At 30.5% G+C, this 19,838-nt stretch overlaps 1 protein-coding gene across 1 annotated transcript; it reads left to right on the forward strand.

Moving 5' to 3' along the window:
- The first annotated feature begins 960 nt into the window (after positions 1-960).
- Positions 961-2,430, forward strand: LOC111883505 (auxin-induced protein 22D). The gene is made up of 3 exons (XM_023879823.3): positions 961-1,245; positions 1,344-1,643; positions 1,990-2,430. Exons 1-3 carry the CDS (start codon positions 1,055-1,057, stop codon positions 2,063-2,065), a joined length of 567 nt encoding a protein of 188 aa, XP_023735591.1. The 5' UTR covers positions 961-1,054; the 3' UTR covers positions 2,066-2,430.
- Positions 2,431-19,838: the final 17,408 nt, after the last annotated feature.

The raw sequence follows: 19,838 nt of genomic DNA on the forward strand, positions 1-19,838 counted from the left end.
AAAGAAGTATGAGGAGGATTGTGGTGAGAAATTGTAGAGGAAAGCCTACAACGGCTTGGGTTTTGGGTGGTTGTCGGGGTGCACATCCGTCTCCAACCTCCTTCACCTCCATCTGAGTTGCCGCAAGAAAGACGAAGAATGGCAACGTGTTCTTGAAATCACCACCATTTTGATTTTTGGATCTAGAAGGGGAGGATGAAGTTCATATGTGGTCGAGCTGAGAAAGAGGACGAGGGATTCGTCTTCATAGGCTCATGTTGCAGGAAAAACGAGATCGAGAACAACCACAGATCAAGAACAATGAAATCAATTATCATGTTCTTAATTGAATGTTGGAACAAATTGCTACCCTCTCGCCGAAAAAACGAGAGGCGGCTAGGGTTTGGTTTTCGACATATGTGGTTCTTTCACGAGATGATCTTTTTAGCTTGCAACCCTCTTGTCGGAAAAACATGTTTTCTTGCTTCATGTTCCTCAACCTGAAATAAACAATGGTGGTGATGTTTTGGTCTCGTCGAAGAAAGAAAATGAAAAGAGATTGGGAAAGAAAAGGAAGGGTGAATATATTTTTTGTTTTTAATCTAAAAATAATAAATAAATAAAAGAAAATTAGAAAAGAAATTCTTAAGAGACAAAATAGTATTTTTTTTACGGAGAGACTAAGTAAACAAGATAATACAAAGCCAATCATCCGAATTAATTTTTAAAAATAAAAACCAGACGTGTGTTTTAAGTTTTTACCTATACACAAAGGAGGAATGATTTAACTTAATGTAAAAAAATAAAAAAAATAAAAATTATTTTTAAGGGATGAACCAATATAAAACTAAAAACATGAATTTATCTAACCTCCGACCCCACCAAGAAATATAAAAAGCTTTCCGCTGCCCCACACCCCCACCCCCATCCCTTCTTCCATTTTCTTCCATTCACATTCATATATATAAATATACCACCCTGTCTGACATTTCAATCAACAAAAGCTCTCCAAAGAAAAAACCAATTTCAGTTGGTCCAGTTCATCATCCAGTTTTGAGATCGAAAAAAAGATTAAATGAATATGGAAGACGGTTTGAATCTTACACTGGGATTACCCGGAAGAGCCGAATCCGATCAAGAATCAACCATTACATCCTTCAAGAACACCAACAAACGATCGCAGCCGGAAACCACCGATGATTGCACGGAATCCAAAGGCAGTTCTCAACACAAAGAATCCGATATCGAAACTTCACCTGCAGCCAAGTAAGTTCAATAGCCATCAATCATACTTCTAATTGATTTTAAACATATTTATATTGTTATATTGTGATTCTAATTAATGGGTTTAATGAAAATTGCAGATCGCAAGTGGTCGGATGGCCACCGGTGAGAAACTACCGGAGGAACAACTTTCAGGCGAAAAAGATGGAGACGGAAAGTGGGATGTATGTGAAAGTAAGCATGGATGGAGCACCTTATCTTCGAAAGATTGACTTGAAGGTTTATAAAGGTTATTCAGAGCTTCTTAAAGCTTTGGAGAACATGTTTAAACTCACCATTGGTGCTTATTCTGAAAGAGATGGATACAAAGGATCTGAGTTTGCACCTACTTATGAAGATAAAGATGGCGATTGGATGCTTGTTGGTGATGTTCCATGGGAGTAAGTCCCTATTTCTTTCTTTTTTTTTCAACCTTTTTATCCATTAAATAGTATGTTGTTAAATGATATTTGAAGGAAGTCAAGAACATTAGAGATTTATTAAAAAAGGTTAGAAATTAAAGGGAAAACATTTTTTTGTTACTTCTTATTTTATGTTGTTCTTTTTATGTTAATTAGAAAAACATTCATATATAGTTTACGAGATTAAGTAACATTAAGTTAAACAAATTGGTATTATAAGTTAGTATTAAGTTACATGTCACATAATTGGGTTAGAAGAGTGAGCTAATTAGGGTTATTTTTATAGAAACGTATACTTATGAATCTTATGTACTTTGATTTGCAGGATGTTTATGTTATCATGCAAGAGAATGAGAATAATGAAAGGATCAGAAGCAAAAGGATTGGGATGCAATTTATGAAGGTGATAAAGATGATGTGAAGTTATATATCATGGAGTGGAAGAGAAGATGGATGAATCTTTCAGCTTGAGTTCTCGAAGAACTGTTTTCATATTTTGAATAGGAAGAAAAAAAGAAAACCATAAAAAAAAAGTCATATGCTTTATGAAAAGCTAAGGCAATCTATAGTATGATCATATATAGTTTTGATTTGTAAATTTGTGGCAGGAATATCAGTGATGTTTTTTGAGGTTCGATGTTTTGTTTGTAAGAATCTTTTTTATTTTGATTAAAAAGTTTCATATAAATACATGATTGTATAGAAGAACATATATCATCTTAATGTACTATTATTTTCTTTAATTTAGTTATCGGATCTTGGCGCGTGTTTGGTTCTTGGATTCCAATGGATTTTGATAGAATCGAAATTTCAAATTCCATTCCAATGGATTTTGATAGAACTTAAATTTCAAATTCCATTCCATAACGTGTATGATTGCCAAATGGACGGAACCCAATTCCGTTAAATTTTTTCGTATTCCATAATTGATGGGTTTCTCCAAAGAATTCAATTTCATCTTTTTATTAAAAGACCGAAGTACCCATATTATATAAGTTTTGAAATAACAAATAAGAAATTTGATTATAAGTAACAATTTAAGATCGATTATTTAACATTTATCATTGAATTTTGTTTCATTTTGCCAACACATTTTGTACATTAGTCAAACCCCTCGAAGATTTTAACGATAAGAAAATGTAATTAAAATACATAAATCGTACTCTACAAAATAAAAACAATTTGGTTACGAGTGCAAATTCGACAACAAATAATGGGGTATTACAAATGTAACGGAAAAGGGGAGGAAGGGCATAAATGAATTATTAAAGGTGCATAGAAAAGGTCAAATTTCCAGCAAATAATATATTTTCCAAACATGTTATGTCTGATATCAATGGCAATGCATATCTTCATACAGATCAGTGACAACAAAAGACCTTAATACACTGTGACACATAACACGATTGAACTGAACAATAGCTTTTTAAGACTACTTTTGATGATATTATTTGTCTTTTGAACAAACAATAAATCGAGAGTGCGTTTTGTGAAGATGAACCAAAAATTGTTATTAACACAGTATAAAGTTGTCTATATATTATGATGTATCATATATTTTTAACATAAAATTTTTGATAATAGAAATTCACATGCCACATGACTACATGAGGCATTAAATTGTGAATTCATGTTGTGATAAATGGAAGCTGGCAGAAATGGTATCCATATGCATTAACGTACAGTTGAATATTATTTCTACCAAATATTCCAAAATATTAAATGCAAATGGGAACACTAGTAAACTTGTTCCCTTACCAAATGAAGAGAGATTCCAACTGTAATGCTTCATGTGGCTTAATATAATTTAAGTTTTAAACGCAATTAAGATGTCCCTAAAAGAAACGTGTCGGGTTTTTATTTCACTAATTAAAGATATTCCCAATAATTATGTTAGCAGATTGGTAGGCATGAAATACCATCAAACTAACTTTCGCATCAAGATTTATTATAATATTGAGCAGTTTACAACTTTATTGACATTTTTTTAATTAAAGTCATAATACAAGTTGTAAAGTATAATCCTTTTGGAGCCCTGTGCTACTAAGAAAAGATTTGAGACTAATTTTTTTTAATTAAAAATGATGGGGTTTATACTTTATAGTTTCATAACAAGTTTCACTTTACTTGGTCTTTAATTTTTATAAAGGCGATTTAAGCTTTCGATGTTTAATTATTTAATTAGTGTACAGGTTCAGTGAATTTCAAGGTCTAAGCACATGTTTACCGAAGTAAATAATAGTACATCGGTTTGCACTTTGGCAAACATTTAGACAGAAAGTAACCCACAGTATCTCATTTACGATATGCAAAATCAGCCTTCCTTCTTTATATATGTTCTCAAAAAAGTAAACACCTTTTTTTGTTATTTACTTCAATTTTGAAAACTGCTTTTATTAGACAACAAATACAATCTACTCTAAACAACTTCTAATTTCAACATCACAAGACTTACACACTCAACCTCAAGAAACAAGAAAGGAGAGCAACACTAATACCACGTACTAAACTAAAATCCCCTTGTTTTGAAAATTGCTAATTACAATAAATAACACCATATTATATTTATTTGTGTATCATAGCTAGCATCCTACTCCATTGTACATTCATTTTATTTCTTATTATAGCCGTGTATTTTAAAAAATCTATGTAAATATAGGAGTGATGATTTTTATTTTGGATATGTCAAATTACAATATATATGAAAGTCGATGCTATAATAAACAAATCAAAGAAAATACATTGTTATTTCAATTCTTGCATTTTTCCTATTTACAAACACACATAATTTTCGACTTCCGAGCTTAAGTAAAACTAATTTACAACTTCCAAACTGAATTCAACTGTGACATGACCAGCCAAAATAATTCTGGATCAACTCAAAATCTTTGTAAAGATTATTGGCAGTTAATAACTTAAAACGTATAAAGATCTTGTAATTCTCACTTTATGCCCATGTGAGATTGTTTATATTTTCATCAACTAGATCAAAAAAAAATATTATCATTTGGGAAAATGTTGGTGAGTAAATCTGAAAGAAATATATAATTAAAATGACAACTTAGAGATTGCTATGTTTGACCAAACCATAGACAATGTTTATTCGTATACCTTCCTGTGGGGAGGAAAGCGGGCCACTGAGTCCAGGCTAATTATTAATTCTGTGTGGGTCTCGTGCATTTGCGTATCCACCCTTATCTCAAAAACTAACTAGGGATACTTTGAATCACTAATTTTAGACTAAAATCATCACCAAATCTTGATTTAATTTGCCTAATCTTTGATTGGTGATTCAGTTGTGATAATAGATGATTTTGTGTGTTGTCAGGGATATTATGTGGATACACGATTCAAAATCTGTTTGACCAAACAGCGAAGATGATAGACTATGGATAAAATATCACAAATGCACATATGCATATATACATGCATTATATATAGATGTGTATATAGGATGTAGCTATGTATGCATGTGTATACATACATACATTAAACATGCATATCTATATGGCTAAGTATATGTGTGTATATTTGTAAAGTTTGGTTACTATAACTATATTTGTATAGTTTGGTTACATAATAATATTTTCGGGAAAATAGTGCCATGTGCGATGATGTTGGTATTTGTATAGTTTGGTTACTATAACTATATGTGATTAAGAAGTGTAAGGATATATATAATTAAGCATCCTAACTCATAGTTACCTCATTTAAGAATCAAAATAACAATCATCAAGAACGAATTAATATATGGATGATATCAATCCTTCGGGATGATTTATCTAAAACGTAAAATGAAGAACAATAAACTGATTAGATAGTCCCACGATACCATGAAAAGAGAATTCAGTTTATACCAATTAGTATATGCAAACCCAGCACATCATCCATTATCGTGAATATTATTAAACAAGTCCAAACGTTTGTTTGGTGGGATTAAAGGGATCGACAACGAAAAGGTATGGATAGGATAATTGGAAAAACAATGTTTATATTTCATGACCATTTTTGGTTGGATTGCAGACATGTAATGCCAAAAACTAAAAAAACCCAAGCGTCATTCGAATGGGTGGCATCTCCAAACCAACATGGAATCCTATTTTTTAAGCTAAAATGATACAATGTCACTACTTTGATATAATTTTTAAGGGTGGAATTGGTACGGTACCGGTTTTTTTTCATCAAACCGCGTACCGTACCAACTATAGTTGGTAGGAGAATTTAATTACCGGTACCGTACCAACTATATTTGGTACCAGTTTATTTGGCTACCAAAAAATTTGGTTGGTATATATTGGTACTGGTATATACCAAATGCTTTAACTAATTTTTATATTTGAAGAGTTTGACACATGATTAATTATAATGGGCTTCACATTGTAATCATCATCCAACCCAACGGCTAGAAATTTTTCCGTAATCGAAAACAAATTAAACAAAAAAAATTGTCATTGATGTTTAGTATCTTTTATATGCATATAAAATAAAATAACTATCATGCACAATACAAAGTAAATGTATTCAACTATGACGTTGTTATATAGTAACTATACCGCTGTCTTATCATCTTAATTGTAAGCATTATATATAAAGAATTAACAATATATATATATATATATATATATATATATATATATATATATATATATATATATATATATATATATATACTAGTCTAAGAAGTGATTAGTGAATTGTTTTTGGTTTTCTTTTTTTGAGTAATATACAAGTAATCGGGTAATGTATACATAATGTCAGACTTGCTACTCTTAATTGAAACATAAAAATGTGATAATTAATATTTCTGCATATGTATTAATTGATATATATATATATATATATATATATATATATATATATATATATATATATATATATATATATATATATATATATATATATACTACCTCCGTCCCATATTTATTGTCCACTTTTGACTTTTGAAGTCATTATTCTTCAACTTTGACCTTAAATATTTATGTTTTTAATACATAATATTTGATGCAAAATATATGAATGGATTATATTTTAAAAGTATTTTTATTGTTATAAGTTTCATAAAGTAATATATAACACAAATAAAAATATTTAAGGTCAAAGTTGACGAATAAAGACTTCAAAAGTCAAAAGTGGACAATAATTATGGGACGGAGGGAGTATATATATGGTTTAGTTCATGTGAGACAATGATATTTTGTGAGACATGGGGACAAAATCTGGACCATTCATCCACCATGATCTATGGATGGGATTAAATCAAATTAGAACAATATAAAGGCGGTGACATTTTTGAAATTCTATTAAACTTTGGGATTAATGAAAGACACGGAGGGGTAGTATCGTAACTTTGTTTTTAATTGATCTGCAATCGTGAGTCAAACATATTCATTCATTCTTCACGCACCAGAAAACTCTCACCCTCCGACAAACCCTAAAAACCATCATTTTTCCTGATCTGCAATCTTGATCGAAGAACTTACCTAGATTCGATCTCCTTTCATTTTGATTCTGCTTCACATTGCTCTTCCTAAAATCACTGAATCGATTTTTGATTATGAAATGTTTCTTCAAAAACCCTAAGAATCGATTATGATTCATTCTCATTTTGATTTTCAGTGTTCTAATTCAGATTCTAAATCATGATTACATTTTTCTTTCATCAATTCAAAGTTTGTTCGCATTAAAATTTTGTTTCAAATCTCTCAAGAATAACCCGAAGAAACTTATTCTGATTCTCATTCTGAAAACCACAATTTCATTTTACCACAAATCACAGCTCGGATACATCTGAGTTTGAATATCTTGATTTCGATTTTGATTATATAGTTCAACAATCAGGTTAGATGACACTAATATCTTGTTTAGTTTGTTTTTATGATTCTGATTTCGATTATGATTCTGGATATTATATGATGATTTATAAAACACTATTGTGAAATTATGTATTATAGTAATTTACTTGTTTACTACACCTATAGTTAGTATTTGATCCAACTTACTGTAGCTAGGGTTATCAATCAATTTTAGAATTTTAGAATCTTTGATACCAAATGTCTTATATAACTTTATTGTAGTGAAAGTTATCAATAAACTTGTTTATTGTAGGTAGGTTTATAGTTTTTTTTATAAAATTTATTTAGTGCAACTAGGTTTATTTTGATTGTTATGATGTTGTTCTAAGTGATAATGTTTGTTGTTAACTTAAGATATTTTATAAAAGAATATTTACTTATTAATGTTTTAGCTTGCTGTAATTGTTTGAAATTTACTGTTAACTTAATATACTTTACAATAAGTACATTAGTTTAAAAACAATATATATTACTCTATAATAGAATAAATTAGTTGATAATGTTGCGAGTGATTGATGTTTGTTGTTTTAAACTTGTTTAAGATAGTTTGTAACATAATCTTCTTAATTAAAACAGAGGCTTGTTAGTGAACTTTACAATCTTCTTAAGCAAGTGAACTCTGTAGAAGTCCAAGATTATGTAAAGCTCCCTGATAACTTCACACATCTTGTCACAGAAATGAAAAGCAACAAGTATGATGCAAAGGAATTTGCTTTTATATTGAACGGAACGACATGTCTACTCACCATTTATCCATGTTTTTGGCTTATGTTATCATTGGCTTGTTTCTGGGCATTTTTGCAATGAAGTGTATTTGGTAATGTTATGTGTTGTTTGTTATAAAAAAATTATTTTTATGTGTTGTTTAGAATTTAAGTCGTAATTCAAGCTAAATTTTATAAGTAGAGTGTATGATATTTAAAATTATTGGAGTTATTTTTAGGTACTATGTTTTCAAGTACCAGTAATCCAGAAAATGAAAAATAGTGGGTTGGATTTAAAGAAACTCAGAAACAAGGCACATCGGAAAGGGTTGAAAGCTGAAGATGGCGACCAAGTGAGTAATTTTGATTTTGTCGATGTAGGTTGATGAAATAAAGAATTGAAGTAAGGGATGCACTGGAAAGGAGTGAAAAGTAGAATTGTTGCAAGTTTGAATGTTTGGAAATATGGTTATCTAACATGAAAACAATTTCTTTTTTTTATGTTTTTTTTAATAAATTAGATATTAATGATTGCTTAATGTTTTGTAAATCAGTTGGTATGGTTGATTATATAATGGTTGCTTAATTATATGTTTGGTAATATGATGACTGCTTAATACAATGGTTGGAAATATGATTAGTTCTAATATACATGTATATTATTCTAAAACAAATAATATACATGTTTTCTATACATATAGACTGTTCTTACATAATAATATTATAGGCTAATTGTTAACATGTATAAAATTAGAATATTCTAAAAGAAAAAATTATGTACATATAGAATATTTTTACAAAATAATTTTATAGTTTGACTGGTAACCTCTATAGAACTATAATATTACAATTAGAATATTCAAATTTGTAAAAGATGATTTTTTTAAGTTGATTATTATGAATATTCTGGTTTCATTTAATTACTTGATATTATACTTATTATGATTTATTTTTTAATTTAATTATTCTACTTATTATGATATCTTTTAATAAGTTATTTTCATAAAGAATAATGTTATAGCTTGGATACTAACATCTATAAAAGTAGAATATTCTAAAATAACGATATGCATGTTGAACGTACATATAGAATATTATTGTAGAAAAGTGCTTAAAGTCAAACCTTGACAAATTGTAACAATCATAAATCTGATAAATATAAATTGAATCTAGAAAGTGCTCAAAATAGATGTACAACAGCTAAACGATTGTGATTTGATGAAGAATTGTTGAAATTAAAGATCAACGAAGAAAAACTAACCCACTTTGTTGAAAGTGGATGATTATGGTGCTAAAAATCGATTAGATTTTAACGGTGATATATGTGATTTGATGAAGTATATTGTTGAAAATAATCTCTATCTGGTGATCACCCCCAGATGTTGATGGATGAAAATCAACCCCAGATGTTGATAGATGAATTTCAACCCCAATCAATCTGATTATCAATTGCAGATGTAGAAGAATGAAGAAGATGAACTCGAAAAACACAAAAATCATGAATTTAGAAGGTATGATTTAAATAGGATACGATCATTCTTCGATCAATCAATCTCAAAATCAGATGATGATATGGTTGAAATAAGTAAAGATTTAAGGAGATTGAAGATCGATTACAAGAGAAGATTAAGGAATGTTGATGACATAGGAGTGATAGTTTTGGTAGAAGAAACGAAGTAGATGAAGATGTTCTTGAGGACGACATGGATATGACGCTAATTGTGTATCAGATCTGGTAGTGATATTATATTTAACTTAGTGACTTATTTGCCCCTAATTAACTAATCAGTTAGATTAATTAGTGTTAATTTGTTTTTCTATAAGCCACAAGATCATATTTGATGAAAGGCTAAGATTTGGTCTCCATGTCTAACAAAATATAAGTGGTCTCAAATGAATCTCTACCTATATATATATATATATATATATATATATATATATATATATATATATATATATATATATTGTAACAGCCCGGAATCTCAGGTATTGTTAAATTATGTTTTTGGGGTGATTTAAGAGGGGACTCGGCGAGTTGGAGCCTAGACTCGCCGAGTAGGATCGCAGACTTGGTCGCGGGTTCGCGACTGGACTCGACGAGTCCGATATGGACTCGGCGAGTCTACGCTGTTTAGCGAAAACCCTAACCGTTCAGGTTTGGGTCGTATATAATGCACTTATAGGCCGTCATTGTCCGTCTTTAGTCGACTGAGAAGAACCCTAAACGGCTGTGGGCATCTAGAGCAAGATTGGAGGATATTAGGGCTTTGAAGAAATTTTTGTGCAAGGAGGAGAAGAGTTTTGGCTAAAGGAACAGCAAGGGATTCGAGTCCTGCGGTTTGGAGACACAGAGAGGGCATATTTTAGGTAATATTTCGGATTCTTTTCTGTTATGTTGATGTGTGCATGGATTTAGGGTTTATGGAGCCCATTTGGCGATTAGATGAATTAGTACCTTGTTAGCCAACGACTATAATCCTATATTAGGACCTTTAGAGGTCCAGAAGGTCCCATGCTTGTGTATTTCGGGACGAAACTTATCTCAGGAAGCAGTTTGATCGACTGCATGGCATGGACTCGCCGAGTCCGATGAACAGACTCGGCGAGTAGCTTGGAGATTGTCTGGAACTCGTCGAGCTGTTCTTCAGACTCGGCGAGTGGAGTCGGGGTGGCCCCGCGATTCTTCCACAAGGATCTCGTCGAGTCAAGAGGGATACTCGACGAGTAGAAAGGGAACATCAGGGGAAGTCGGGGAGGACGTCTAGACTCGCCAAGTCGCCATGGCACTCGCCGAGTCCGGTCGAGTTGACCGTTGACCGTTGACCGTTGACCGTTGACCGTTGACCGTTAACCAGAGTTGACCTAAGTCTGTCTCTTTAGGGATAGTCACACTTATAAGAGATAAGTGTTAATGAGAGATATGTGATGTTATAGGGAGGTTGTAGCTCGTCGGATTGTGCACGAGTGACTTCAGGATTTGCTAGCTTTCAGCATTTACGAGGTGAGTCTTCTCACTATACTGTACCCGGAAGGGTTTGCCTGTATGACCGGAAGGTCAGATATGATATGTGATATGTATGCTATATGTGGTAAGTTATTTGTTATATGTGCTATGTATGTCATGGGCCGGAAGGCGGTTATGTTATGGGCCGGAAGGCAATATGTTATGGGCCGGAAGGCAATATGTTGTGTGATGGACCGGAAGGTCGGCGTGGGTAGGACCGGAAGGTTTACCCAGCAGGGACGGAAGTCCCTAGAGACACATGGACCGGAAGGTCAGGGCCTGGAAAGGCGTATGTGCGTAAGTTGTATATTGGGGAACTCACTAAGCATTTATGCTTACAGTTGTTATGTATGTGTTTCAGGTACTAGTGAGGACCGTGGGAAGGCGCCGGCGTGATCGATACACACTGAAGAATGCTTTTATGATCTTGGGATTTTGACTATTTGTATTTGACAGAATACTTAAACTATTTATGCCTTGTTTTGAATGAAATTACTCTATTTATAAAAAGAAAAATTTGTTTGAAAATTTGAGTTGTTACATATATATATATATATATATATATATATATATATATATATATATATATATATATAATCTTATGTAACAGCAAAGTTTATGATAAATTATTAAATTGTTCAAAATTGAACCTTGCTTATAATCCTTCAGTAATAGCAAAATTATTTGATGATGAATTGCTAAAAATCGATGTTCTGATATGAAATTATATAGAATTTGTAGGTAATCAATCATTTATGATAATCCTTCAGTGGTAGAGAAATTGAAGATGAATTGTTGAAAATTAATGTTGAGATATCGAAATTCCTTATTGATGTCTGTAATAGAGAAACTGATGATTTAGAACATTGATGTTTAGTACAATATTTTAGTCATTCTGATTTTATATGTCATATTATTCTAGTCACTATGATTTGTGTAGTAAAATATTCTAGGAATTATTTTTTATATATTAGCTTTTAGTAGAATATTCTAGCATTTCTGATTTAGTATATTAGAGTTAGTATCATGTTCATTCCTATTTTAATAATGCGTTGCTGAAAATCAACCTTCTTGATAATCCTTTAGTAATAGCAAAATTATGTGATGATGAATAGATGGAAACCGATGTTGTGATATGAAATATAGAAAATAGATGCTTATAATGGAGAAATTGATGATGAATTTTCTGAAAATTGATGTCTACATGGCTAATCGACGGAAGATGTAAATATCATACCTTGAAACCAGTTATCTCTATAATTAGGTTAATTATTCTCAATATTCTAAGGATATAAATTTGTTTTAAATTATTTATTCCAAATATTCTAAGAAACTGTCAAATCCTTTGTTCTGTTGTCATTTAGCAGTCGTAGGCTTAATGTGAGTATCTAACTAAACTTGGTAAACCTCATATGGAGAACTCAATTTTAACTGATAATATCAAGACGTAATCTAACACTTATTATCACATTACAAGGTTCAAGTTACATATTGCTTATATTGGTTAGGAGTTGAAAGTATGTTGCTATAATGAGTAAGAAGTAAAGTACATTGTTTATAGTAGTAGAAAGATTAAAGTATGTTGCTATTTTCTGTAATTTTAGATATTCTAATATGACATGCTTATGGTTCATAATTGATATCCTACTATTCTGATATGATATATCATATGTTCTTTCATAACTTATTATTCAACTGAATATTATGATTTCATTTAATAAGTTTACTTATAATTCTAGTGCCTTATTGTTTTTCAGGAACATGAAGAAATGTTTGAAAAGGTCTTCAAGAAAGTTTTTGTAGAAAAAGAGAATATGGGAGAAACTGTTTCTAATTATATATCGATGTTTCCAAATGAAAATAGAACATGGAATTGGCAAAGGAGTTCAATAACTTGTTTTCGGGTACTATTTTTTGAAGTACCAATGAGCCAAAAAATGAAAAAGCGCAAGTTGGAGTTGAAGAAACTCAAAAGCAATGGACAGTAGAAAGGGTTGAAACCGAAGATGGTGAAATGGAGGAGAATGATCAAAGTTCTTAAAATCAACATTTACGGATACATTTGTGAAATTAAATGGGAAACTCAATTTGGAGCATAATTTTTTTTGTTAAATTCTAATTAGATGTCGAAAGGATAAAAACATTATGTAATTAAATGTACACAAAATTGTTCAATTATTCTAGTATGAAAAAATAAAAATATATATAGACAACATTGTACAAACTATTCCTTGAAAATTTTGTTCATTGTTAAAGATTTCCTTATATCATGACCTTACACGTCACATATTTTGCATGATCTTGATTTCTGTTGACCTTGAACGGTAGTCTTCTCCAGGATAATCTTTAACCATCTTTTGGTTCCAACACCTTTATTCCTCATTGCATGCAAATTTTCTTCATTATGATGAATAACTACTAAATAATAACACCATGTAATGAAATATGAGTGATAGTATATAATAATTATAATCAGGATAATATGCATGTATAGAAAACATTACCTTTAATTCCTGAATGTTTATATTTATTATGATTAATCCTTGAATTATACATATATACAATCATAATTGATGTTACTATATGTATGTACAATATTCTATAAGAATAATACACAATGTTTCATGTCCATATTGAACTAGTGATTTCCTTAATTATGACGAATCTCTGATAGATACTCACACAATGTAATATCATATGGGTAATGATATATTATTAATATAATCATAAGAATTTCATTACAAAATAAGATTTAAACAAAACCATGTCATTGTATTAAAGATTGGTTTCTATAAAAAATCAGATAAAAGAAAAATGAAAAACATTAAACATAATAATGATGTCAATTATTATAAGAACAAAGTCAACAATGCATTATTTTTCACTAACTATGACTCATATTTTGGAAATATACTCATATTCTTAAAGAAGAATTTAGTCATGAGAAAGGGTGATACATTTGACTCTTTTTTCATTCAGGACTTTCATCAAACAGATAGAATGCATGTATAGCTTAAGTAAATTTGTTGAATAACAATAATTACTTTGCACATACCTTGTCAATTTTACAAAACACATTGCTTGAAAAGTATTGAAAATCAAACCTTAAAAGTGCTCAAAGTCAAACCTTGACAAATTGTAACAATCATAAATCTGATAAATATAAATTGAATCTAGAAAGTGCTCAAAATAGATGTAAAATAGCTAAACGATTATGATTTGATGAAGAATTGTTGAAATTAAAGATCAACGAAGAAAAACTAACCGTCTTTGATGAAAGTGGATGATTATGGTGCTAAAAATCGATTAGATTTTGACGGTGATATATGTGATTTGATGAAGTATATTGTTGAAAATAACCTCTATCTGGTGATCACCCCCAGATGTCGATAGATGAAAATCAACCCTAGATATCGATAGATGAATTTCAACCCCAATCAATCTGATTATCAATTGCAGATGTAGAAGAATGAAGAAGATGAACTCGAAAAACACAAAAATCATGAATTTAGAAGCTATGATTTAGATAGGATACGATCATTCTTCGATCAATCAATCTCAAAATCAGATGATGATATGGTTGAAATAAGTAAAGATTTAAGGAGATTGAAGATCGATTACAAGAGAAGATTAAGGAATTTTGATGACATAGGAGTGTTTGTTTTGGTAGAAGAAATGAAGTAGATGAAGATGTTCTTGAGGACGACGCAGATATGACGTTGATTGTGTATCAGATCTGGTAGTGATATTATATTTAACTTAGTGACTAATATGCCTCTAATTAACTAATCAGTTAGATTAATTAGTGTTAATCTAATTTTTTATAAGCCACAAGATCAAATTTGATGAAAGGCTAAGATTTGGTCCCCATGTCTCACAAAATATAGGTGGTCTCAAATGAAGCTCTCTCTCTCTCTCTCTATATATATATATATATATATATATATATATATATATATATATATATATGAATTGGCTGGTACGGTACAACCGTGGTATTCAAAATTTTATACTGTTACCGTACCAAGTTTACTTAATTGGTATGGTACTACCGACCAAGTTATATATATATATATATATATATATATATATATATATATATATATATATATATATATATATATATATATATATAGGTGGGTTCAATTGAGAAAATAAAAAAGGTTGAGAATGGGGGAATCATTCTCAGCCACTCATTTATATAAGCATAAAAAGACACGGTGACAAACTTGTAAATATGTTAATAACCTTCAATGTCAAATACGTAACTATAGAGATTTCGATAACAGTTCGTTCATCCTCAAAATTTCTCCTCCAACCTTCAACAATCATCCAAAATTCTTCAACTAAACAATCATCAATGTCATCTAGTGTTAATCAATCATCAATATTCGTAGATGGGGGGTTCGTCGTTCAAGACAAATTCGCAATCCAAAATCATCAATTTCATCGATTTGTTAAAGTTTGGAACTGGAATTTCCCAGATTCGCAAACGAAATCAGTTGGAATCGGAATTTCTTCGTTGTTCATGAAATTGGAATCGGAGTTCTTGACTCGCAGTCACGGTCGACATTGAAGGACTCATAATCGATACTCACAGGTTCCCAATCTGATTTTCGGAAATCAAAATCAAAATGAGAAATCGATCAGACATAGGTGTCGCATCTGAAGTTGAAATCGGAAGTATATGATGATTTGGAATTGATAACTTGATGTTTTTAACATTTTTAAAATAGTTAACTTGTATGCACTCTAATTGTTTGATGAAATGCATAAACTAAATTACCACGTTATATTCATATATGAATTTGTTTTCTCTTTTGAATCAGTATATGATTATTAAAACAAAAAAACGAATATGCAAGTCTAGATGTTATTCATATGTTAATAATATATAAAAATTATATATATTTGTGAAAACACATTGTAATATTCATATGTGAATATACTGTGTAATATTCATAGGTGAATATATCATCTAATAATCACAAGTGAATATACTATGTATTATTCACATGTGATATACCATGTAATACTATGTAATATTCAGATATGAAAATATTATCTAATATTCATAAGTGAATATACCATCTAATATTCACAAGTAAATATACTATGTAATATTCACAAGTGAATGAATCGTTTAATATTTAAATATGAATATACTATGTTTAGTATATGCTATATTCATATATGAATGATACTTAAAATGTAAAAAAAAATTAATCATAGTTTTTATTCATAAGTGAATAACGAATGTACTATAGAAAAAACTTGATTCATTTTTATTCACATATGAATAACGAAAGCTGAAAATATAAAAAAAATAAATTTTTTATTTTATTTTAAAAATATATCAATATGGATGTCTATTTGTAGAGAATAAAAAATCATGAATTTTAGTATATTTAATAATTTTTCGATAAAATTAGCTTCTTAAAAATTAAAAAAAAACGAAAAAGACTATGTTTTTGTATATATTAAGGTAATGATTAACATAGTTTAAGGAAATATGTTTTGTTTGAAAACACATGTCTATTTTTTCCCATTTCCGCTGGTAGGACGGAGGCTTTTGCGGCAAAAATAAATTAGTGCCTGAGAATGATTCCCCCATTCTCAACCTTTTTTTTTTCTTAATTTAACTCTCCCCTATATATATATATATATATATATATATATATATATATATATATATATATATATATATATATATATATATATGAGTTGGTTGGTACGGTACAACCGTGGTATTCAAAATTTTATACCGTTACCGTACCAAGTTTACTTAATTGGTATGATAATACCGACCAAACGTATTGGCTACCGAACATGTTGGCTACCAATTCAATTGGTTCGGTTGGTAACATGTTGGTTGGTTCTCTATGGTACATATTTGTCAGCCCTAATAATTTTGATATAAATGAATAGTATAACACCAAACCAAATTTAGTGTTATATTATTTTTACAACAAAAATGGTGTCAAAGTTTGATGTGTTACCTAGTTTATTAAGTTTAATGTTTATTTATTTTTAGTTTATTAAATGACTATTTTTATTTTATATGTAATAATTATTAAATAATTCATTTCTAGCTTATTAAATTTGACTATGTATTTTTTTTTTTAAACGGCGGGATTAGTAGTTAGCAGTTAGTATCACGGAATTGTTCACGTCAGGGTTCAAACTCGAGACCTCCAACCTAAGAGGTAAAGTCACCACCAAGGCACCAAGTGAGCTAATCTCGCATCGGCAATATGACTACGTATATTGTTGTAAATGTAATAAATTATTCGGTTATAATTTTGTTAAAATTTATTTCATAAAGTTTTACAACACAAATATAAATAAATACGTAATAAAGTTAATTATAAATGGGTGTTTTGCTTTTGCCGATTTGTATATGGTTAGAAAATGAATATACTACGAGATAGGGGTGTTCACGGGGCGGTTCGGCTCGGATAGTTATAAAATTGTGAACCGTGAACACGGGACGGGTACCTCACATGGACTAACCGAAACCGAACCGAATTGCTTAAAAAACCGAACCGAACCGAACCGTATAAACACGGGTAACCATGGTTCGGTTCACGGATAACCGCTAAATGTAAAAATTCATCAAAACTATAAACTAAATATAAACCAATTACATGTTCAAAAATAATTTTTCAACCAACAAATAAATTAAATATGACTTGCAATTTGTCGATGTTGAACTGTGTGTGGATTGATCATTTGTAGTTTAGAAGAGATTCTTCACAAACTCTAAAATACTTTGGGTTACAATTACCTGATACAAAGAAAATAATAACATATATGGGGCTAGTTTTCTTTTATTATAATCTACAAAAATGCGTTGCATTGCAGTAACTAAAATAATAAGCTAGAGTTCTTTGTTTTTCTATTATATATATATATATATATATATATATATATATATATATATATATATATATATATATATATATATATATATATATATATATATATATAACGATTCGGTTCGGGTATCCGCGGATATCTAAATATCAAAACCGAAACCGACCCGTAGATACCCGGTTTTTTCGGTTTCGGTTTATTTCGGTTTCGGTTTTTCCGGTTTCGGATTGGTCGGATCGGGTCGGTTTTTCGGTTTTGCGGTTTTTTTGCACACCACTACTACGAGATATTCTTTTTTGGTGTAAAATGGTACAGAGTTTCAGATGTTTGAACCATTTTTACATTATTTTGATGTAAAAAAGAAGTTACAATAAAAAATGTCATTTAATAGCAAAAAAAATGTTACAAAAAACCAAGAAAGTCCAACTAACTCAAAGAATCATGAACACAAATAAAAATGTCTATCAAAACGCTTCAATTAAAATCCTTAGGTGACACTTTTCGGTTTAACGTTACAGTGTTTTGGGACTTTAATAACACTTCTTTATTTTCCACGGTAGAAGATAAGCTTTCGTAAAATTAAAAGATACTACATTTACTTTATATATCCCGCGTTTTTGAGGTGGTAACGTCCTCTTAAACACCTCATTCCTTTTGAATCATATACATAAGTATTTGAAACTAACATGTGGGTGTAAAACTTGCATAACGATACATACTTTTATTCCTTCATTATTTCAGCCCCTATTGAAACTACATCAAAGATCTTTTGTCTTAAATGATATATAACCAATTTCCATCCAATATCTTCCTCCACCATGTATCAAAACTAGAATTTAGCTGGATCATAGTCTCTCCCACCAAAACAATGTCATAGGAGAAAATAATACACAATGACATTGCTATATCACAAGAAATCTCGACCATAATCAATATATATATATATATATATATATATATATATATATATATATATATATATATATATATATATATATATATATATATATATATATATATATATATAGAGGCTAAGAGCTTATATGTGGTGTAGTCCAATTTCCACTATGAATGACTTTGTCATCAGGGCCGGCCCAAGTACTGGGCGGCTTGGGCAATGACCCAGGGCATAAAAAAAGTAGGGGCATAATTTTAGGTTCCATGATAATCGATTATCGGCTTTGTGAGGCGGTAAATAATAAAGTAAAGAAAATTGGAGGCAATGTAATTGAATAATCGTAGAAGACGAGGAGACAAGGGGGAATACAGAAGAAAAGAATCAGTTTTTCGGCTTTAAAAGGAGCTATTGTGAAGGGCGAAGAAGGGGAAACTCAATCTATGGTTTATAATGGTTTTCTGTTAGAGTTTGCAAGTAAAAAAAGTCTTTTTTTAAGGCGTGACCAGTGTTGTAAATATCGACCTAGGCGGCAGATTAATCGGCGCCTAGGCGCTTGGCGGTCCTTTACCGTCAACGTTTATAACTAATCGGACTATATAATCGGATGTGCTCAAAGACGGGTCTAGGCGGGTCTAGTGTGACAACCCGGAATTTCTATTTTGTACAACCACTCAACTCAATCAAAGTCAGACTTGTTTCTGCTATCTTTTAGCACTGTTTAGAGTCTGTTTGAGTGTTCTAAGTCTATTACATCCAAAAATCGAGTGTTAGGAAGTATCTGCTTGAGTCCATTATGCACTAGCCAAGCCTTAAACTTCATCATGTGGAGTTTACGGCCAC

The sequence above is a fragment of the Lactuca sativa genome, chromosome 5, assembly GCF_002870075.4.
Source record: "Lactuca sativa cultivar Salinas chromosome 5, Lsat_Salinas_v11, whole genome shotgun sequence".
Taxonomy (NCBI): Eukaryota; Viridiplantae; Streptophyta; class Magnoliopsida; order Asterales; family Asteraceae; genus Lactuca; species Lactuca sativa.